The 21,530-nt window shown below is 36.0% G+C and overlaps 1 protein-coding gene across 11 annotated transcripts in view; it reads right to left on the reverse strand.

Annotated features, from left to right (window-relative positions):
• The window catches only part of REPS1 (RALBP1 associated Eps domain containing 1), an 80,104-nt gene that overhangs the window by 12,375 nt on the left and 46,199 nt on the right, over nucleotides 1–21,530 (reverse strand). For 7 of the 11 annotated variants that reach the window (XM_059083409.2, XM_059083408.2, XM_059083405.2 and 4 more), the window contains exons 9-12: nucleotides 11,988–12,109; nucleotides 8,441–8,521; nucleotides 2,609–2,696; nucleotides 1,502–1,603 (exon numbers count right to left, since the gene is read on the reverse strand). In XM_059083409.2, the coding sequence (XP_058939392.1) occupies nucleotides 1,502–1,603; nucleotides 2,609–2,696; nucleotides 8,441–8,521; nucleotides 11,988–12,109 (393 nt within the window). The remainder of the gene's footprint in view (nucleotides 1–1,501; nucleotides 1,604–2,608; nucleotides 2,697–8,440; nucleotides 8,522–11,987; nucleotides 12,110–21,530) is intronic. The other 4 variants (XM_059083411.2, XM_067010895.1, XM_059083412.2 and 1 more) reach the window with 1 other exon arrangement.

Below are 21,530 nucleotides of genomic sequence, written 5' to 3' on the forward strand. Positions count from 1 at the left end.
CAATTTTTCACCTGAGGTAATATCATTTTCAATTTCCTCAAAGTCTTATGAAGGAGAAGAGAATCCCAGAAGCAGACTAAGAGTTGTGAAGCAGTAAAGAAGTTTTAAAATAGAAACTCTAGGGGTAATTTGAAGAAATACTACTCATATACCTTTCAAGAGTGATAAATTGAAGGGACTAGTTATTTGGTTTAGTTTCATTTCAAAATGTATCCCTTTCCTTTTTCTTGTCAAATCACTGAGAAGTTTACTTAATTGGAACAAGAAGGATGCTAAAATTAATGAATTTCCATTTGGATGTTCTAATAGGCATCTCAAACTTATCACATCCAAACCTGAACTCCTACTCTCCCCCCAATCCGCAAACCTTCTCCCACCACAGACTCTGTCAATTCCCAGTTGCTAAGATCCCTTGAACCACCACCCATGACCACCCCCCCACCCCTTCACTTTCAAGCAAATCTTGTGGTCTTTTCCTACCAAAATCTAACCAGAATCTGACCACTTCTCAGCACTTCTACTGCTACCACCCTAGGCCAAGCCATCATCTTCTCTTGCCTGTATTGTTATAACTGTTTCCTAAAATGGTCTTTCCCTGTTTGAACTCTTGCCTTCTTCTGGCCTATTACCAGTACAGCAGCCAGAATGATCCTGCTAAAAAAGGAAGGTCAGATTATGTCACTTCTCCATTCAAAAACCTTCTAAATGGCTTTTCATCTTACTCAGTAAAAGTCGGTCTTACACGGCTCCCCAGTTACTATTCTCCCACTTGCTACCTCTACCTGCCAAATTTACTAACTAGTTCTATCTCGGGCGTTTGCTTGCTGTTCCCAGTAAATAAGGCATCTTCCCTAAACCAGGGCTTCATACTGGCTGTTCCTTGTGCCTTAAACATCCTTCCTTCAGATATTCACACAGCCCAACTCCTTGTCTCCTTCAAGTTTTAACTCAAATGTCATCTTTTGTAAGGCCTTCTTTGATCACCTTATTTAAAATGTCACTCCCTCTCCCCTTTCACAACTTAATTTTTATCCAGGGTGTTAACTATCTCCTAAGATATGAGTCCTTTTTTTCTGTTACCTCCCCTACAGAATGTAAACTCCAAAAGGGCAAAGATTTTTTTGTTTTGTTTTGTTTACTGCTGAATCCCCAAGTGTCTAAAACAGAGCTTGGCACATAGTATTCCATTAACATCAGCCGAATGAATGAATATATACACAATTTCTTGTGAGAGAGAAAGAAAGGAGCTAGTGGGAAAGAGCCAATGCACAAAATCTGGCTAGTTGAGAGGGATGGCAAACAGGAGGCCTGCCTTGAAGAAGGTTCGGTGGCAATGGGCAACCATTTATTCATACAGAGGGTACGATGTTTAAAAGGACTGACTATTGTCTGCATTATCCAGTGAAGATAATATTAAATCGTTATATATTTGAATTATTCAGACTCTAAGTCCAGTCTTAATAAACCTCAAATGGAAGATGTAATTCTATCTTTCACTTACCTACAGTATTTCCAGAAGCAAATTTCACTGATGAATTTATCTTATTTTCTTCTGAAAGGTCAGATGTTTTCACAAGTAATGGGCTAGTGGGATTAGTATGATCTAGGAGAGAATTAATAGGTAAAAATACAGCCTATAGGTATCTGAATTAATAAATTCATAAACCTCAGAGCACAAGACTTTGTTTCATACTCTGAAGAAGTAGCAAGTAAATCCATGAAATGTAAGACAAAATAATATTTAATGGGACAAACATAAACCTGTTTATATAGAATTCTGTTTTCTGCCACAACAGAAGGTACTTTATAATGAAAAAGTCAATCTGCATGTTCATACTTTGTTAATTTTATCCCTGTAGGGCAATTAGTTAAATAAAACACCACAAAAAGACTGTACAATAAGTAATTTTTGTTGTTGACTTACATAGAAAACAAATCTATCTGTGAGAGAGCCTAACTAAAACATTTAATCTAAAATGAGAAGAAACTTCAAGAGTTAAAGCAAAATATACTATTTCAAAGACAAAATTCACTTTAACATATACCTCTTTGGTTAAAATTTGAACATACTTTAAATGTAAATTCACAAGAATGATCATGAAAACCCACAGGGTATTAGAAAAGTCACGTTTTCCAAATGTCTTTATTTAAGAACTTTATAAATTTTTTTTTTTTTTTTTTGTGGTACGCGGGCCTCTCACTGTTGTGGCCTCTCCCATTGCGGAGCGCAGGCTCCGGACGCGCAGGCTCAGCGGCCATGGCTCACGGGCCCAGCCGCTCCGCGGCATGTGGGATCTTCCCGGACTGGGGCACGAACCCGTGTCCCCTGCATCGGCAGGCGGATTCTCAACCACTGCGCCACCAGGGAAGCCCAAGAACTTTATAAATTAAATTCAGTAATTTGCTTTTAAAACTGTAATATAAATTTTAAAAAATATACAAGCACACACACACAATACATATATAATTGCAGAAAGGACTATGTTAAAAAATAAGCAATTAACAAAAGAAACCTGAACTCAGAATGATTACCTGTGTATTTCGGTTTGATGCTAATCTAAAATATAACCCACTAAACTAAGATACAACCCAGCAACAGCTTCCTTACCACTGCCAGTTCTTTTAAGTTCCATTTCCTGCATGTGGATTTTGCTTGGAGTCATACGAATGGGAACTGGATGAACAATAGCAGTATCCTACAGACAAATGGGAGGAAATACAGAATTTGTATTAAAAATGCCAAGCAGGTACCCTGAAATAACCAAAATTAAAAACACTTCAAAAACTGGTGGACAGAGTTTCTCATTCACACTAAGGCAAGCATGAAAATTAATTTTTAAAATAAAAGTTCCAGAATTATATTTAAAAAAATCAAGTTTTCTATATACGCCTAATAATCTGATTTGTTTTATAAAAAGTACATTTTAACTTTGAGTGATTAAAGATGTGAGAAAAAAACTGATCTTATAAAAATACAATTGAAGACAATATTCAAAGGCAAAGTGTGAAATGATCTGATTAAATTATACAAATCTGAACCTTTGAGGTTAAAAGGAACTATTTCATGAGAACCCAAAGACTAAGTAACAGATAGAATTAATTTTCACTAAACTGCTCAAAAAATTTGACACTTTTCTTTTTCATATATAAAACAAAGTTAATGAGATGCCTGTCATATTGTAACAGTAGGCATGATACATACTTTCTATAGATTAGTTCCACAGAACTGTTTAAAATTCATGCATAAAACTTCCACAAAGGAACCCATTTTTTTAAGAGTTAGGATAAGTAACACTCCTACTCTAACATTAATACTTTCCTTAAACTTTTTCATGACTATACTACATCTGATAATTCTCAACTTAAGTCATGAGTGGCAAGTCTAGTTAGAGGAGTAAAGGAACTGACAGAATAAACTTCTGAAAAAGAGTATAAGGCAATGTATGGCAGCCTCTCCAAAAGGGAAGGAAAAGAAAGGTGCATCTGGGTAGCCAGGGAGGCCTGGCCCTGGGAGCCGAGACACCCAGGAGAGGAACTAGAATGGGATCAAGCATTTGGCTTAACAGCAACAGACCAGCTGAAAAACATGCCTACAGGTGTTCAGCCCCTTCTACTAGGAGTCAGCTCATATTTTGTATGTGCTGCTGCTAAAGACTGAACTTGAGATCCTTAAATTTCAAATATCTAGTAATGAGTTTAAGTTTATAATTTAGTGTGAAGGATAATGACCTTTCAATTTAAGTTGGACACTGTTTTGCTGACAGTATTAACACCACACCTCTGCAAGTTCTAGCATACCATCTCCTGTTTGACAGGTCTCCTTGGCTTACTTGCATAATCTCTAAATTCAACCCATTTATAACAAATGAATTCTTTACTGCAATTATACAGATAAATCCATTTACAGTAATTTCCTGTCCCTACACCAGTGCAATTCTGGACAGGGTTATGTACTATTTAATAAACCTGAACTAACATTTCCCCTACAACTCTAAAGTTAGTTATAAAAGATGAACATAATAGATGGATAAAAGTTTAGATTTCTCACATAAGAATGAGTCATACTCAGGAAATTATTAACAATACACTCAAAATGTTGTTTGTTATGTTTATGGTTATGAAAAACATGGCTTTAAGAATAACTACTATTTTCTTAGTTTACAATTTTTTTTCTTTTTTTTTTTTTTGCGGTACGCAGGCTTCTCACTGCCGTGGCCTCTCCCGTTGTGGAGCACAGGCTCCAGACACGCAGGCTCAGCGGCCATGGCTCATGGGCCCGGCTGCTCCGTGGCATGTGGGATCCTCCCGGACCAGGGCACAAACCCGTGTCCCCTGCATCGGCAGGCAGACTCTCAACCACTGCGCCACCAGGGAAGCCCTTAACTTACAATTTTAATAGCAGAAATAACTGCTGAGAATCAGAATTTAACATTCTAAGGCAAGATTAAAGGAGGAAGCATGATAGATTCATGCTTATTCCAAACCCAAAGCACACTGAGAAAAAAACAAGCAAGGAAAACTTATTAGATGCTTTAACTCATAATATTGATCTATTATATATTCTGTGTGTAGTCATATTTATAAAATTTGTAACAGAAATATTAAGTAGCCTTTTCATATATTTTCAGTACAATAAAGGGAAGTCACGATGACCCCCCCCAAAAGAAAACCATGAATGTTCTATTCATTCTCTATAAATAATTTGCATAAGTTTCTGTACCAGCAAATCAATTTCCTACTGCATACTTCAGTCATATAACTAATTGTTGCTATGAGCCTGCAACAGCTTTAATCCAGTGGATCCTGCTACTAGTAGGACAAGGCAATTCCTGGAAGAGCTTTAACACAGATGACCAGGCCCAACCTCAGACTAGTGGATCAGAAGCTCAGTTTGTGACTGTGATGTGCAGCAGAATAAAGAGCTTTGACTTTAAGCATTTCAACACCCAAATGAAGAACCATAAATGCCTACAAGTCTCTGAGTCCTGAGCCACAAGATGCCAAAGTAGCACTTTCTCTGCTCCAAATTAGCATCCCCATATTTAAAAATAGAGAAAAAAGAAAAGAGACTGACTGGCAGGCTCTGCTCACTTTCTTCTAACTATTCAAATAACCCAAAGCCTTTAGGAAACCCATTCCTAAACACTCATGGCACATTTGTATCATATATTTAGGTACTTGATTTTATACACCTTCGTACTTTATTGAATATTCTATTGCGCTCAAATATCTCTATTTTCTACTTGGCTTAACTCTTATTATCCTGTCTGACCAGCCCTGCCCACTTCCTACGCCTGTGTCACTTAGTTCAGGTGGTCATCATCTCACTCCCTCTTGACCCCATCAGTCCTTCACATTGTTGCCAGAATGATCTGCCCCAGCTACCTCTTTGGCGCCCCCATCTTATCATGGTACTTCTTGTGAGCTCCCAGTTAAGTTCAGATCCTTGGTCTAGGATACAAAGACCTCCCCAGTCAGGTTTCAACCACGCTCTTCAGCTCCCCATCACTCCCCCACACGTCTACCCTATACTCTCACTGCACTGAACTGCCCCTGCTCATGATATTCTGTTTGGAATGCCCTTGTCCACTTCTGCCAATTCAGTTTCATTCAAAACTCATCATACAAACATACCCTCTTTTGTGAAAACTTTCCCAGACACACCGGGCTGAGTTAGCCCACAGTTCTCTGCCCACAGTTTTGTTCACAGCTACATATGATAATTATCAAAGTCAGCTATATTACAACCGTCAGTTTATAATGATTAAGCTGTGGTCTACTTAAGACTGGACTTGTTTTTGACATCTTGGTATTCCTAGAGAATAACACAGGCACCTGGAAGGGGGCTTCACCAAACCAACTGAGTTGGCTGGGCATAATCAGTGATCAAATGAACTCCCTTTTCATACCCTAAGTGAGTCAAACATTCTACAGCACTCAAGATCAGAGATAAATCATGGCAGAGACTAGTGCACTGCACTTCTCATCAGTCTAGAATTTCCTGGTGGAAACAGATTCTACCAGAATAAGCAGTTCAACAAAAGTAACCAAGTTTCTGGAAATGAGATATCAGAAACTCAGTTTCATAACAATTCAGGGAGCCTAATAATTAACCATCTCAGTTTGCATGTGAGGTCACTGCACTGGGTGATGGCTGTCTCTAAGTGCTACAGAGCAGTTTGGAGTCCTTCACAGACGAACTTTTTTGAGCAATATCTACTTATCAAAATTTGGCTTTTAAAAATTATTCCATTAAGTATTTCTGACATTGTAAGGTATGTTAAATTCATATCAGAACTGTAGTGTTCTTTTTCTCCTATGTGAGTCTCTTATAATCTGAATGGACCTTATTTACTTACTTATAATCCTTATCTATTTAAACCTTGCAAAGGATCATTTGAGAATGTGGCCACAGGCTGTGTTCTGTAGACTGGTAATATGTCAGGTAAGAATTAAATGAAGGTTAAGAAACTCAGACCCTCACTGAAAGCAGGGCACTGTACTAATTGAAAGTTTATAGTGAGATTATAGTTTGCCAGCGTAAAAGAAAAAAGATGTTTCTAGGTACCAGATTATAAATATTTAAGACTGCCAACTTTACCTAATTTAGAGGTCTAAATTCAAGTTTAAAATGTCAATTAACAAAAATAAATAAATAAATAAATAAAATGTCAATTAACCATTTAAAATTTTCTTTCCTAGAGCCTCCTGCTATACTAGAAATAACAAAAGAAAGTATTGTGCCATATCATTTAAAACACTAGAGCTGGAATTCACAAATTTGGATAGTATTTCCAAGAAGTTACAAGAATATCAGTTATTAAGTGAACTATTTCCCTGCATTTCCTGCCAGTCATGAGTCAATTTATTTTGCCTCCGAGTTCTACATTTTTATATTTAATGTTCTTTTCTGGCCTGACAAAGATCATAGTACTATAAATTATTACTTTGAATATCTCTTAAGGGTTAGAGAATAAAAGAGTCTCTACTGCTACATCCTTCCCTGTAAAATACTTTTATTAAGTACTTTAAATAAAATTAACTTGACTCTGTAAGTAGGAGATAAGGATAATATGGAGAAATGAAACTCAGAGCTAAAGTAAAACTTTCTTTTAGCTTACAGCACCTGTCACTTCCCAAGAAACTTTAATTACTGCTGCTAATAAGCAGTAAAAATTGTTAAGTGTTGCCTTTTTATTTCTCTTCCATTTTTCAGAGACTAAAAGCAAAGATTAATGTCCTCAAAGCAGTAAGAAAAGAAAAGGCCAAAGGCTCAGATAATCTACATATTAATTGATCCCTGAATAATGAATAGATTATAAAATAGACACTTAAAACACTTCCATACATTATGTTTGAATTCAATATAACAGCATTCTCTGTATTTCAAATAGATATAAATTCTTTAAAATTATAAAACACACCAAAGAGTCATTAATTTAAAATGTTGAAGATGTACTATTATCTTTAAATGCCACTTCTCCCAAATCCATATTAAATCACAAGACTATGTGAACATTTAATTAATAAATGCTGGCTATCTTTGGTCAGAAACATCTAAAAAGAATGCCTTGTGTCACTTTCTCCAATTCTTTTCACTGAACTCATTTTAAAAAATCCTATCTTTACACTCTTCTTCCCTTCCCTTACTTCCTCCTTTCTTTTTGAAAGGTACTTATTAGCATGTCCTTCTCTTTATAGGAAAAAATAAAAGAAAAAGCAGGAGTGAACAGTGAGAAGACTGTAACAGCTACAGTATAGAAGTTTTCAAATAACTTGAGGGACAAGTGGGGCATATATGAAGTTCAATCTATGGGGCAGAATTTATTTTTTAAATCAGGATGTGAACTTTGTAGCATTTTCAAAGCAACACAGTGAACCACAGGAAGACAAGACAGAGCATCCTCTGCACAATGGGAATCTCTGACCAACAACACTATTGTTTTGCTGAACTTGATTCTCTTGTAACAGGACTCAACATACTAATTAAGTCAAAGCTGTACCATCTGGACTGTTAAAATAAAAGATGACACTGCATATTTACATACATAGCACATGTTACATGATGTGTAAGCATACAAATAGTATTTACTGTCATTACACTGAAATAAACAGTATATGTTTAATAAAACATACACTCAATTAGCAAATGAAAACAAGGTCAACTAAATCAATTGTCACAAAATGCTCCTTTAGACACATGTACCAGATTTTAAAAACAGATTTCTCTCATTAAAATAACTAGAAAATACAAAGAATGGTAAAAAAAAAAAAAAAAAAAAAGTTCTTTCCACCATTAAACACACAAAAATTGAAAAGCCTGCCACCATTTCCCTCTAAGCACTCCACTGAATCATGCATATCAGCTAAAAACCATAATGAATGAAAATTTGGGTTAATAAAATTAATTTCAAACAAGCAAGCTAAGTGATTGACTTACAGGATCAGCTGGTGCAATGTTAGAATCAAATTGGGTCAGAGTTTGTGAGCTTGAAGAGCGTTCACTAAATGTCTCCCACTGCTGAACAGACAGAGGAGAGACAAGTCAGCATGATGAGAAAGATGGAGTAAAAGATCACCGGAGAAGATTTAGCAAAGTAATTCAGAGGTTGCACTGCAAGTTGTGTTTCGTAGGCCTGACAAAATTCCGTAAGTTCTGTTTTTCCATAAACATTCTACGTTATCTATGCTGGGTCATCTTGTAATGTAAAGTGAGCAGCTTCACGATCAAATGTACAGTAACAATTTATTGCAATCTCTATGGGAGAGATTCAAAGCCTTACAGAATTCAACTCAAAACAAAATAAAGGAACAGAGTCTAAGTGGTATAAATGGTGACAAAAGAAAAATATAAAGGGGTTTGTCTTGACTAGAGAAAGAATAACTTCAAATCCTTCTTTTAAAATCCAAATGTTAATGCACTGATTTGGTGGTACTAGTGAATTCTGAGTACCAAAGTTTTGGTCAAAACAAAGCAAGTCAGTGCGACTTGCCAGTGCGACCCCTGAAAGATGATTCTATTATGTATGTGCACATATTCTGTACATATGTATAGATATTTAATAAAATATAATTGAGATAAAATGCAAAGAATTCTGGAATTAATATAAGTTTGAGCTTATGTCAATCTGTAGCAAGTCAACCCCTGTAATCAGCATTATGAACAGGGCCATGCCAGACCACAAGACAAAACTGCCAATCAGGCACCCACCTCCAACCCCATGCTAGAAAAATCAGAATGCGGCCACAATGAGAGCAAATCAAGCAACTGAGTATGTGTTATATATAGAAGATGTATTTTGATATGAAATACTACTCTTCTAAAAGAGGTACACAAATATCATACCTCAGATTAGGTGGAGTGATAAGTGATTATTAATTTTAGTAAATTCCATTTGAAGATCTTAGTAATAAATAGTATAGGATTTTATATCAAAATCATATTAAAATTTGATTCTTAAGAATTACCAGTTATACTCTGAAGGAAAAACATCTGCACATATACAATATATACACACGAATGTTTACACACAGACACACCTACTCCATTAACCAAAATCCTCTTTTTATAATTCAGTATAGAAAAGTATACATTTTTATGCTTCAAAGTTCGACTATTTGAAATAGTAATATTCAATTTGAGAAGACATGTAGAAACTAAATGTTAGCAAATGAACACGTTTATAAAAATTATCTACAAAAATGGCTAATGCAATCATTCAACAGCTTTCCCTAAAGATTAGTTTTAAAATCATAAAATTAAGATATACTAAGAAATACTGATGCATTCAGCGTGTTTCCTGAATAAAGAAAATCCACAATGATTCACCTTTATCATGGGACATCACTTCAGGGAAGTGACTTACCAATATTTGTTAATATAATTAGTTTCTTCAATAATTATTGTTGCATAGGTACAGAAGGAATTTTTAAAATGCTAATTATCTAACTGGAGAAAAGTTTAGATGCAGAATATTTTTTCCAAAAAGAAGACATTTGTCTACCTATTTGGTGGCATTAGATTTTACTTGATTTTACAAGACTGTATGTCAGCTACCTGGAGAGCAGAGAAACACTCTTATCTTTGTAACTTTAGTATAATGGTTAAGAGCACAGGCTCTGGAACCAGACGACTGGAATCCTAGTTACGCTGCACACCCTCAGGCAATTTGTCTAACCTCTCTGTGTTCCAGCTGTACCATCTGTAACGTGAGATTAATAATGCCTATGTCACACGATTGTTATAAGGATGTAAAGAGTTAATGTATGTAAAGAGCTTTGTGAACAGAACAGGCACATCGAAAGTGCTCAATAAATGTTACGGATTATTATTAGTGTTATCCCCTACAGTGCCTCATCCATATTTGCAGGTGCTGAATAAATATTTGTTGAAAGAATATTAGTGCTTTGAGGTAGAAAATTAAAATATAATTTCCATATCCTAAGTAAATTTAAAAAAATAAATATTATTAAAATGTGTCAAAAATCAATGTTAGTTTTAGTAACATTTTGATTTTCCACACATAGTAAAACAAACCAATTATGACATTCATGTCCTTATTAGCAAACACCACAAAATGAAACTTGCTGAGAATATTTAAGAAGGGAAAATGCAACTGCTTAAATCAGATTTGAAAGGGATTTCCATTGCTAGTCTTTAATGATTACATGTGACTTTTATTTAGAATGAAGATGGGCTTTTGAACTGACATGCTTTAGAAAGAGTTGCTTTTATTTATGAATGGATATCAGTAAAAGTACTTTTTTAATCTGATACTGCTTTTAAAAAAAAATAACAGAAATGAATAAAGGCAGCAGAAACAGTGGTTTCAAGAACACTGACCCTATTCTCCATAAAGCCTCTCTACTGGTAAATTCTTTCAAGGCTTAAATCTTCCCTCCAGAAAAACACTTATATAAATGGTTTTATATCTGACAGCATGACGGATGTATATTATAATGTCTCAGAAGCAGGTATCTGTGATTACGTCATAAAGCAGCAGCAAGTACTTGAAACCTGCCAATTACTTCTCTTGTTCTTCAATTGTCCAAAATTAACTAGTGTCTCTTAAACCCAGTATTTTTCTGGCTTTAAAAGATACAGAAAGCACAGAAGCTTCAAGCACTATCTAAAAGTGATACAAAAAACTGTAAGAAAAAAATATAACTTGTTCACAAAGAAAAGTGCTCTAACAGGCTGAGCAGTGGTTTTCAATTGAAGTTCTACAGAGCATGAAGGTTTAACAGAGGGGCCTCAGAGGGTGCTTTGTGGAGGCAGGCCCTCAAATCCTCTTCCCTTATTCTAATCATAGTGGCCCTACTTTTATTGTTTTGTATCATGGAGTTCCAAAGTAATGGGGGATGGTTCTCAAATTCTGTTTTCCATGCTGGGCTTGGTCTTATATAACATGGTCTCTAACCACTGCATTTAATAGGGTTAAACCATTCCATTTTGTATTAAATAAAATAAATTACTATGAATAGCCTGGAATGTAGAAAATACTTTTTTCATGTGGAAAGCTGGTTTAGTGGCTTCTCATATCACTTCCAATGCTAAGATTCCAAATCTATTATCCCAGGCCTTGATTACAGGAATGAGAAGGCAGTGTGACACAGCACGTGTGCTAGCTGACTGAACGTCCAAAGGACTTGTGTTCAAATCTCAGCCCTTGTCCCTTACTGGCTGTAAGATATCTTGTCCAAGACATTTACCCTTTTGACTGTTAAGTTCACGCATCTGCCCCATCTAACTCGCAGGGATTTAGTAGGAATGAATGGTGGAAACTAAATGATGATATATACACATATGACAAAGTACTTTGATAACCTCAGAGTCATATAATTACAAATATCTATCACAGTCACATTTGATATGGTCCCTCAACTATGCATGCATGCTGAAAGAACTATATGCTGAAATTACCCTGCTCGAACTTCTTACCTTAAAAAAGCGAGTGTTAGTGAGAGAAAAGGGAAGCTTTGCTAACCTCACTGCTCTGATTCAGCTCAGGCCAAGTCTGGTTTAGTGACGGCATCGATGGAGACTTGCTTGGAGGCGCTTCTGCAGGAGAGCCTGAATAACCTACCTCACCTGGCTGATCCCCAACGTCTGCAAGTTAAAAGGAGAAATTCTCTATAAACAATATATTTTAGTTTAGGAATATTTACTCATAAAAACCTAACAGAAGGTTTTCACAAGTAGTAATTTATGATCTGAATTTCCTTTTCTCACGTTCCAAAAACAAACATCTTAACAATCAGACAATCAGGCAATACTTATTCCTGCAACTTACTGTCTACCTGAAACCAGAGTTTTCCATGAAAATAAAATCTAGTTAGAAATAAGGAGAGAAAGAAAGAGTGTTGTACATAGCAATGCAATAGGGTACATACTTTGAATCTTTTTTTAGTAGGGATGGATTTGTACCAGTTCCCGAAGTGTATTCCATGGAATATTAATCAGTAAGGTATTTTTTAAGATTAGGTTTTCTATTCAAATAAATCTAGGGATACTATAATTCCCTGTTGGAGTGTCCCCACGCACATTTGTATATCAAAGACTTGTCATGTTTAAATCAGTTTTTCCCAAATATAAACCCTTTTTTATCAGATAAAAATCCCTCAATATTCCCTTGGCATATACTTTGGGAACTGCTGATTTACACTAATTCTCTCGAATTTTCTCTACAAGTCTTCCCTGTTACTTAGAAGCAGCAAATATTTTCAAGGCAGACAGCAAAAGGAGAGAAAGAGCCCAGGCATGAGCAAAAAGCAAAGTCAATGAGCCCACACGAAACAAACTTTTATCACTAGGCTCACCAGCATTTACAGACTTAACTGAGAGAGCTATAAATCCACGACAGGATTTCAGAGTGGTTTGTAAAGTATTATGTGATATCACGTTGTACTTTTAATTAGTTAAGGCCTCTCTAAGCTCTCAAATTGTAATTTTAAAAACAGAAGGAATTTCAATGGTAACTAAATTCTCATTCCAATCTTCCCAAATTTTACATGGCTTTGAATATAATCCCAGTCTGGAAATCACATTGATTGCCAAATTAATGGGGAGTACCTAATCTGTTTAGAACCTGTATCAAAAATATGACTCTAATATCTGTCACCATCTCATTGTTTGACCATGGGCAAGTTGAATAAAATAAATAGCACCTGAGTTTCTCCATCAGAAAGAAAGACATTGCCAGTAAATATTAGTACTATACTTCAGATTCCTATATAGACAGCCATATAATAACTTAGCAATGCATAGGTTTTAACCTTCCAATCAATTCATAAGTAAATCCTTCACATTTTAGTGCCTAACACTACCACATATTAGGCACTCAAATATTTATTGAATGAGTTATTTTGTGTGTTCTGCTTCATTTAAATTCATTCTCCTTTACCATTATTTTCCTAGAACCAAAATTAACTATTGCTACTTTGAAGAAGTCTCAAAATTTTTCTTCACCTATTCTGTTACATGACTATCTCAAAATAACTCCCTTTTACTCACCCTGACATTATTTCTTTATAGTCATACCACACTGCAAGTTCTAATTTGTAGTCCAGCATCATATTTTGATAAATTTTTATTTTCTAAGATCAAGCATTGTTGCTATTTCTTTCTTAATTCTATCTCTTTCTCAGTAAAAGTGCCAAAGTGATATAGAATGAGGGCAGAAATGCTTTATATAATGTTCTATGAAGACCTATTAACTCAAAGCTCTTAGAGAAAAACTAATGAAAAGACTATTTATAATAAACAGTAGCAGCAAATTCCTCATGGAAATAGCTTGTGGTTTTCAGTGTGAACAAAAATCATGGACTTTTCTTCCTATGGTAACAAAGGGAGATGAATTAGCCTAAGTTATTAAAGATGGTGGGGGAGCAGAGTCGCTCCCGGATGGACTCGCCGGTCTCGTCCTCTATGTTCACCCCCAAGCCCAGCTCTCTGGGGGCAGCTGCCGCCCAGCTCCACAGCGGTTTCAATGCGGACTGCAGCTAGGACGTCAAGGCGCTTGACAGCAAACTGGAGCTGGACCTCACCAGCAAGATGTTTCTAGTGAGCCCTACATCAGAGCAGTATGACAGCCTACTTCGGCAAATGTGGGAGAGGATGAATGAGGGATGCGGGGAGACCATATATGTCATTGGGCAGAGATCAGGAAACACGGGTTCGAGCCCTGGTCTGGGAAGATCCCACATGCCACGGAGCAGCTAAGCCTGTGCGCCACTACTACTGAGCCCACGTGCCACAACTACTGAAGCCCGTGCACCGCAACAAGAGAAGCCACTGCAATGAGAAATCCGTGCACTGCAACGAAGAGTAACCCCTGCTCACCACAACTAGAGAAAAGCCTGTGTGCAACAAAGAAGACCCAACACAGCCAAAAATTATAAAGTAAATTTATTAAATTAAAACAAAACAAAAAAACAAAAGGAAAGGGAGTTAAAGAAAGAAGGATAATAGATATAGATTTGATAGTTTACCGGAAGTGAAACTCTGTCAGAAGGATGGTGAATGAAGAAGCGTCTTTAAAAGATCTCCCAAAGCAGATATTAAAGAAAAGAAAAATGGAATACAAATAGTATTAACTATAGGATGATTAATTTTTCAAAAGAACCTATTTAAAAGTCATACTGCAGGGCTTCCCTGGTGGCGCAGTGGTTGAGAATCCGCCTGCCGATGCAGGGGACACGGGTTCGTGCCCCGGTCCGGGAGGATCCCACATGCCGTGGAGCGGCTGGGCCCGTGAGCCATGGCCGCTGAGCCTGCGCGTCCGGAGCCTGTGCTCCGCAACGGGAGAGGCCACAACAGTGAGAGGCCCGCGTACCGCGAAAAAAAAAAAAAGGAAAAGTCATACTGCATTATTATTTAAGTTTCAAATGTCACCTTAAGGCAAACTGGGGCCCTGATTTGACTTGTCTAGACCTCTGTTCTCCTGTTAGTCTTCTACTGACAAATTTAGGGCCAGAGTGTACACCATCCCCACTGCAGGGAAGTTCAGGTTTGGAATGGATTCTGGGTACCTCTTTGATTCACTAGTACCAAGCTGCAGTGGGTCCAGCCCCTTGAGGCTAAGAACTGAAGTGTTATTCACCCAAATAATTATACTTCATAGTCATTCCAATACAGTTATTTTCCTACAGCAGCAGTTCTTGAACTGTGAACCATGGACTCCTGGCAGTCCCCATGACACTGTTAGGGGGATCTAAGACGTCAAAATGATTCTGTAATAGTAATAATGCTTTTTCTCTGTGTTGGCATACGCACTGATGGTGCAAAAGCAATGGTGGGTAAAACTGCTAGCTTATTAGCAAGAATCAAGGCAGTGGCACCTAAATATATAGTGATTACTGCTACGATAGAGGAGTCATTGTATTCTTTACCACCATGCATTCCAGTTAAAATACATAAAAAATAAATAAATCAATAAATATGTATGACAATTTCACGGAAGGATGTTCACAATTAAGCAGTAAAAATGATTAATTTTATTACATCTCACCCCTGGAAACACATTTTTAAAATATTCTGTGGCAAAATGGGAAACAAATATGAAGCACTTCTCCATATTAAAGTGCAATCAATGGTTGTCTCAGTGTGATTCAGATGTCAGCTGAACAGGCCACTATTATTCTTGAAAGAACAGGTGATAAACTGTAATTATTCAGACTTTGCTATTAGGCAGGGATTTTCTCGAAAATGGATTAAGTGACCCTGTCCCTTCAAGGAAAATAACAATTTTTCAGTATTTGTTACTACTGACAAAGTTTGAGCTTTTAAGTGAAGATTAGAATTTTGGAAAACGTATATCCATGTCTATAAGCTCAAGAGCTTCCCAGTACTTCCTTGATAAGATAGGTTGTGATATTAACAAACACACTTTTTGATATTTTATAATAAAATGTCCCAACATTTGAAAGAGCTGTACAACTCAATGAACTGATATTTTACAAATAATCAGTGCATTATGTTACAAAGCCGTGCATGGGTAAAAGATTCAAAGTGCAAGACAGATCTACGTAACAGTACAAACAATTCATTAATATGGTTTCAGCATTTACACTGCAATTAACCTTTAAGAAATTACCATTTGTAGAGTTTTGGTGCAGTACCAAAGAATATCCAAAATTATCTGAAAACAGTCCTCCCTTTTACTACGTGAGGCCAAATTTTCTTCATGTACTAAGGATTGGCATCCTTTTTCTGCAAAGGGCTAGCCAGTAAATATTTTAGGCTTTGCAGGCTATAAGGTCTCTGTTGCAACCACTCAACTGTGCTGCTGTCAAAAGCAGCTACAGGTAATTCACAAAGGAATGGGCTTGGCTGTGTTCCAATAAATTTTTATTTATGGATGCTGAAATTCAAATTTCATATATTTTCATGTGTGATAAATATTATTCTTTTTTGAAAACAAAAACCACTCTTTGCTTGCAGGTTATACGAAAACAGTCAGCAGAATGGATCCAGCCTCAGGGCTTGGTGTGCCAACCCGTGATATACCTCCAACAAAGTAACACAGTCAGCAGATTGCAGAATGCAGCTAGTTGAGATTCTAAGCTGTCTTCTATTAAACCAAATATGAAAGAGATTAGCAAAAGTGTAAAACAATGCCACCTTTTTCACAATTTTTTTTATTTTGGAGAATATGGTTATTTTCCTAAAAATACCTATGCTAATATGTATGGGGTTTATTCTTGTTATTTTAAAATAAAGCAGTAAGTATTTTTTAAAAATGTATCAGTTTTAATTTCTAATAGGGTTACTACTGACAGATCTAAACTACAAAAAGAAAGCTTTTTGGGGGGGTCCACAAAAATTTTTAAGAATATAAAGGGGTCCCTAAGATGAGAAAGTTTGAAAAAAATCACTGTCCTAGAAAATTCAAAAATTATTTCTGGAATAAATTAGCAAAATTACACATTGCTTCTTTCCTAACTTCATATATAGAACAACAAATGGCAGTAGAAAAAGAGCAAATTACCTATGTTCTAGAAACTAACAGTCATGAGTCTGGGAAGAGGCATTAGGTCTGTAAATAAACTACACTTCCTTCAACTTGGCCCCTTATAAATACTCCAACAAAGAGCTTCATAGCCGCCCACAAAAGTTAGTCTTTAAGACTGTATCCTTACGGAGGCAGGGGTGTAGTTTTACTCTTACCTGATGCAGTGTTCCAACCTAGCCTCCTGCTGGAACACTGTGTCAACCCTGCCTCCCTCCTGAGGGTTCTGCTCTGCCCCTGACATCATCAGAGCATCAGGGCTGAAAAAGAAGAGCATGAGCCTAAATTATTTGTTAAAGTCAACCCCAAAAGGGCTTTTATGCAAAAAGTATTTCCATGTATAAAAGTGTGCCTGGAAGGCACAACCCAGTGTGATCATACGGATGTACTGTCAATCTACATTTAAAAGTTAGTAATGATAATATGAAAAGTGCGAACCTTATTTTCAGGATCGCACTAGAAAATAAAAACACTGTCAGTAGTTTTCATCCTTCTAGGCTCCATAGACCCTAAAAAGTTCCCAGATTCAGTTCAGTTCAGTGTACCTGCTGAACAACCTCTTTCTTAAAGAGAAAGAACCTCTTTCAGTTTCATTCTAGGTTTATAATCTACCCACTCCAAATTTCTCTTATTTTCCTAGTATTATATTCAATATACTATACTAAGAAATTGTTTCAAAAATGACTGCCAGCTATTATCAATCTAATATATATATATATATATATATATATATATATATATATATATACACTCCCTAAAGTCTTATGGTTTAAAACTTATTTTCTTTTCAAGTAGCAAAACAAATCTAGGAAGAAATCTTCAATTATGTAGGTTCAAGGTTCTAATATCATTTATCAGCTTCATCTAAGCAAAAAGTAACTACATCTTTTATTTATTTGAGATGTGAATATTGTTTGTACAAGAAAAAAACATTTAAAATTTAAAAAAACAGGTGTGGATAAATTTTAAGTTTAAAAATACCCCCTATAAATAGTACCTTTTTCATTCACACTTAAAAGACAGGGATAAGCAATCCATATGCAGAAAGAAATTAAAGATTTAATTTAAGATATGCTTTGTTTGCCTTGAATGATATTACATGGATCGAAAAACTAAGTTCTATTTCCAAAATTAATTCCACTTCTCCCCAATACTCCACAAAATGGAAACTTACTCAGTAAGCAGATTTTAAGAAGGACTATGTCGAAGTCTATTAGTTTTGAATTAAAACCAAAGATTTTTAAAAAATGAATGTAAAAACATGTCCAACAAGGTTTGAAAACAATAAAACATTTACCCCAAATACTAATTTAATTGCATCTGTTGCCTTTTTCCTTTTTTTTCTTTTTTTGCAGTACTGATCAACATTTTATAGCAAATACTATTTGGCTCAGCTATTATACTTCAAAGAATATTACCCACAGATATACAGGAGGTTTCCATTATCTAAGTATAGCTAAAAATGGAAAAAGCCCATTTAAAGTTAATCCACTTAAAATAAGGACTAAAATTTCATAAAGAGAAAAAAACAACTAAACTGGGGCGTTTTCTTCAAGACTTACACAGAAAATGAGTATAAAGAACAAACCATAAAAGATGTTAAAGATATTGGGTGAAATCTGGTGGCGAAATTCACAAAAGCATGAATTCAGTCAGTGAACATTTACTGAGGGCCTATAAGTAAATATAGTAAACAAAGATGCAGTATTGAGCAAGAAGACAAGGCTCCCATTGATTTCCATGGAGTTCTCGTCCTAACAGAGCAAGACAGACATCCTTCACTTCATTATGACTTTCACAACACAATCATAAAGAAAAAAGCTCATTTCTGCAAAAAATAATTAGGGGTATCGTTAAATATTCCCAAGGACTCTTACTAAATCCACTGATATTTAAACCATAATCTTTTAAAGCCCCTATTGTGTCATTCTTGCAGAGATTTTCTCCTTCAAGTATTAGCTAGCCTTGTTTGTCACTGTTTTTGCCAGGAATTTGAGGAGTTTAATTATTTTGCCCAGTTTCACTAAATGGTGCACCTTTGCCAATATTTACAATTGTACTGATTCATCACCTCCAATACCCCACTATCTGAAAAGAAATGACACGAGTGTTAAGAATGTATACATATATGGGGTGGGGGGGCTTGAGAATTAATTCCTTAGGTGTAAAGTTAATGATGAATATTAGTGCCTATTTTCATTTTCCTGTGCAACTAAAGGCACTTGGAGAGTAAATTTTCCGAAACAAAGATTTGAGGTTCTCTGTACAAAACAAAAATATGTGTATCTTTTTTTTTTGCAACACCAATTTAAAAGTAAAGCCAGGAAACTACCCGAAAATTCCATCAATAAGAAACTGGTTGAATTAAGGAACATTTACTAATTATGATAAAGAATGTGACAGCTCTATATGTAACAAAGTGCAGAAATGTACAACATTATTAGAAAAAAATCAAGGATGTACAGTGTGAATGCACGTGTTTAAAAACAGCTGCATGTGTTACTTCTGCAGGCTTTTATATGTTAAAATTTTCTGGGTGAACACAAGAGAAACTCTTAACATTGATTAACTCACATCAAGCTAATCTCAAGTATGTATTTTTGGTAAACGACTCATAAATAAAAAGTCTGGCTTTTAAAAATATTCATGTTAAAAGTACCACTAGGAGCTTGGGGAACTATGCTATGCACCATATCAACAACAATGAAACATACACTCAAGCTGACTGTACAAAGCAGCGATTATGCAGGAGGACACAGAATAGTGAACACATTCCTTTACCTCTCTGAGCATCTCAAGCAGATACTACTGAGGTGCTCATGTGAGCAGTGTGGTGTGAAGACAGGAAACAGTTTTAAACAACAAGTGGTTCAGCCAACTTAGGTATTTCAAAACTGCAAACGCCTACTTATGTGTATACTCAATTTGCACCCTGCTAGGTGCTTAAACATGATGAACAAGACCAATCTGGTTACTATCTGCTCAGGAAACTCTAATCTAGTTTAAGAGAGATTGACCAAATAATCGCAAAAAAACCCCGTAAAATTGAAACTGTGCTACAAAGATGATTCTTTGGAAATTGAGTTTAAGAGGTGGAGATTGAGTTTAAAACGTATAATAACTCAACGTGGGTTGTTTTTGTTCTTTTTTTTTTTTGCGGTACGCGGGCCTCTCACCGTTGTGGCCTCTCCCGTTGCGGAGCACAGGCTCCGGACGCACAGGCGCAGCGGCCATGGCTCACGGGCCCAGCCGCTCCGCGGCATGTGGGATCCTCCCGGACCGGGGCACAAACCCGTGTCTCCTGCATCGGCAGGCAGCTCTCAAACACTGCGCCACCAGGGAAGCCCTTTTATTTTTCTTTAAGATACAATTGTGGTAGGCTAGCAGGTCACCTTAATCTTTTTTTTTTTTTTAAAATAGAAGATAACCATTCCTAAGGTGGGGGAGGGATAAATTGGGAGGTTGGGATTGACATATACACACTACTATATATAAAATAGATAACTAATAAGTACCTACTGTACAGCACAGGGAACTCCACTCAATACTCTGTAATGACCTATATGGGAAAAGAATCTAAAAAAAGAGTGGATATATGCATATGTGTAACTGATTCACTAGGTTGTACACCTGAAACTAACATAACATTGTAAGTCAACTATACTCCAATAAAAATTTTAAAAATTTAGAAAAAAAGAAGACAGCTATTCCTAGAAGATTACCGTTCTTTCTTGAATTCAGCTTCAGAAAGCTTCCACAGATGAATTCTTGTATGTTTTCTTTTATAAGACAACGAACAAGTCTCCCTTTTTATTTACTCCAGCTGTCAAATTCAGTGATGTTCAATGTTAAATATTTTAATTCAGGTCTACACAAGTACTTCTGCCTCTGGTCCTTGGTTGTTCTATCTGGTATATTTAATCCTATAAATCTGTTCAAATGACTTTGGAAAAAATACATATATATCCCACCTATGTTTGCATGCCTACAGAAAGCTTAGCTTGTTAGTTCAAGCAACTGTAACTCAAGTCATCATTATTCATCATCTATTTTTCTGTAAGAGTTATTTAAATTGTAAATATAAAATACTTGTGGAGCTAATATTTTAATATGTCCCAACATCATAAACTTAAAATAAATGACTGTATTTCCAAAGACAGAAATGTTAAGGAAAAAAATCCTACTTTAAAAATGACACATATTTAGCATAATTTACTCAATAATTATTTACTGAGCTACTCAGTCCATGTCTGCAAAGTGCTAGGTCCTGAGGATACTACAATGAATATGATACATTTCCTGTTTTTTTAAGGTGCTCAGAGTGTAGTGGTAGAAAGAGGGAAAAAAAGAACAGGATTCAGCATAATGTGTGCCATAATGAACAGCACATAGGCTACGCTGTACGAGATCAGAGAAGACAGAAACCACCTTTGCCTGTAAGGCACAAAGTCTCTACAGAAGGAATATTTATGATAAGTTCTCAGGTCAGCCAAAAGAAAGTGTTTGGGTATGCCTCCTTTA

The sequence above is a fragment of the Kogia breviceps genome, chromosome 13 (assembly GCF_026419965.1).
Source record: "Kogia breviceps isolate mKogBre1 chromosome 13, mKogBre1 haplotype 1, whole genome shotgun sequence".
In the NCBI taxonomy this organism is placed as follows: domain Eukaryota; kingdom Metazoa; phylum Chordata; class Mammalia; order Artiodactyla; family Physeteridae; genus Kogia; species Kogia breviceps.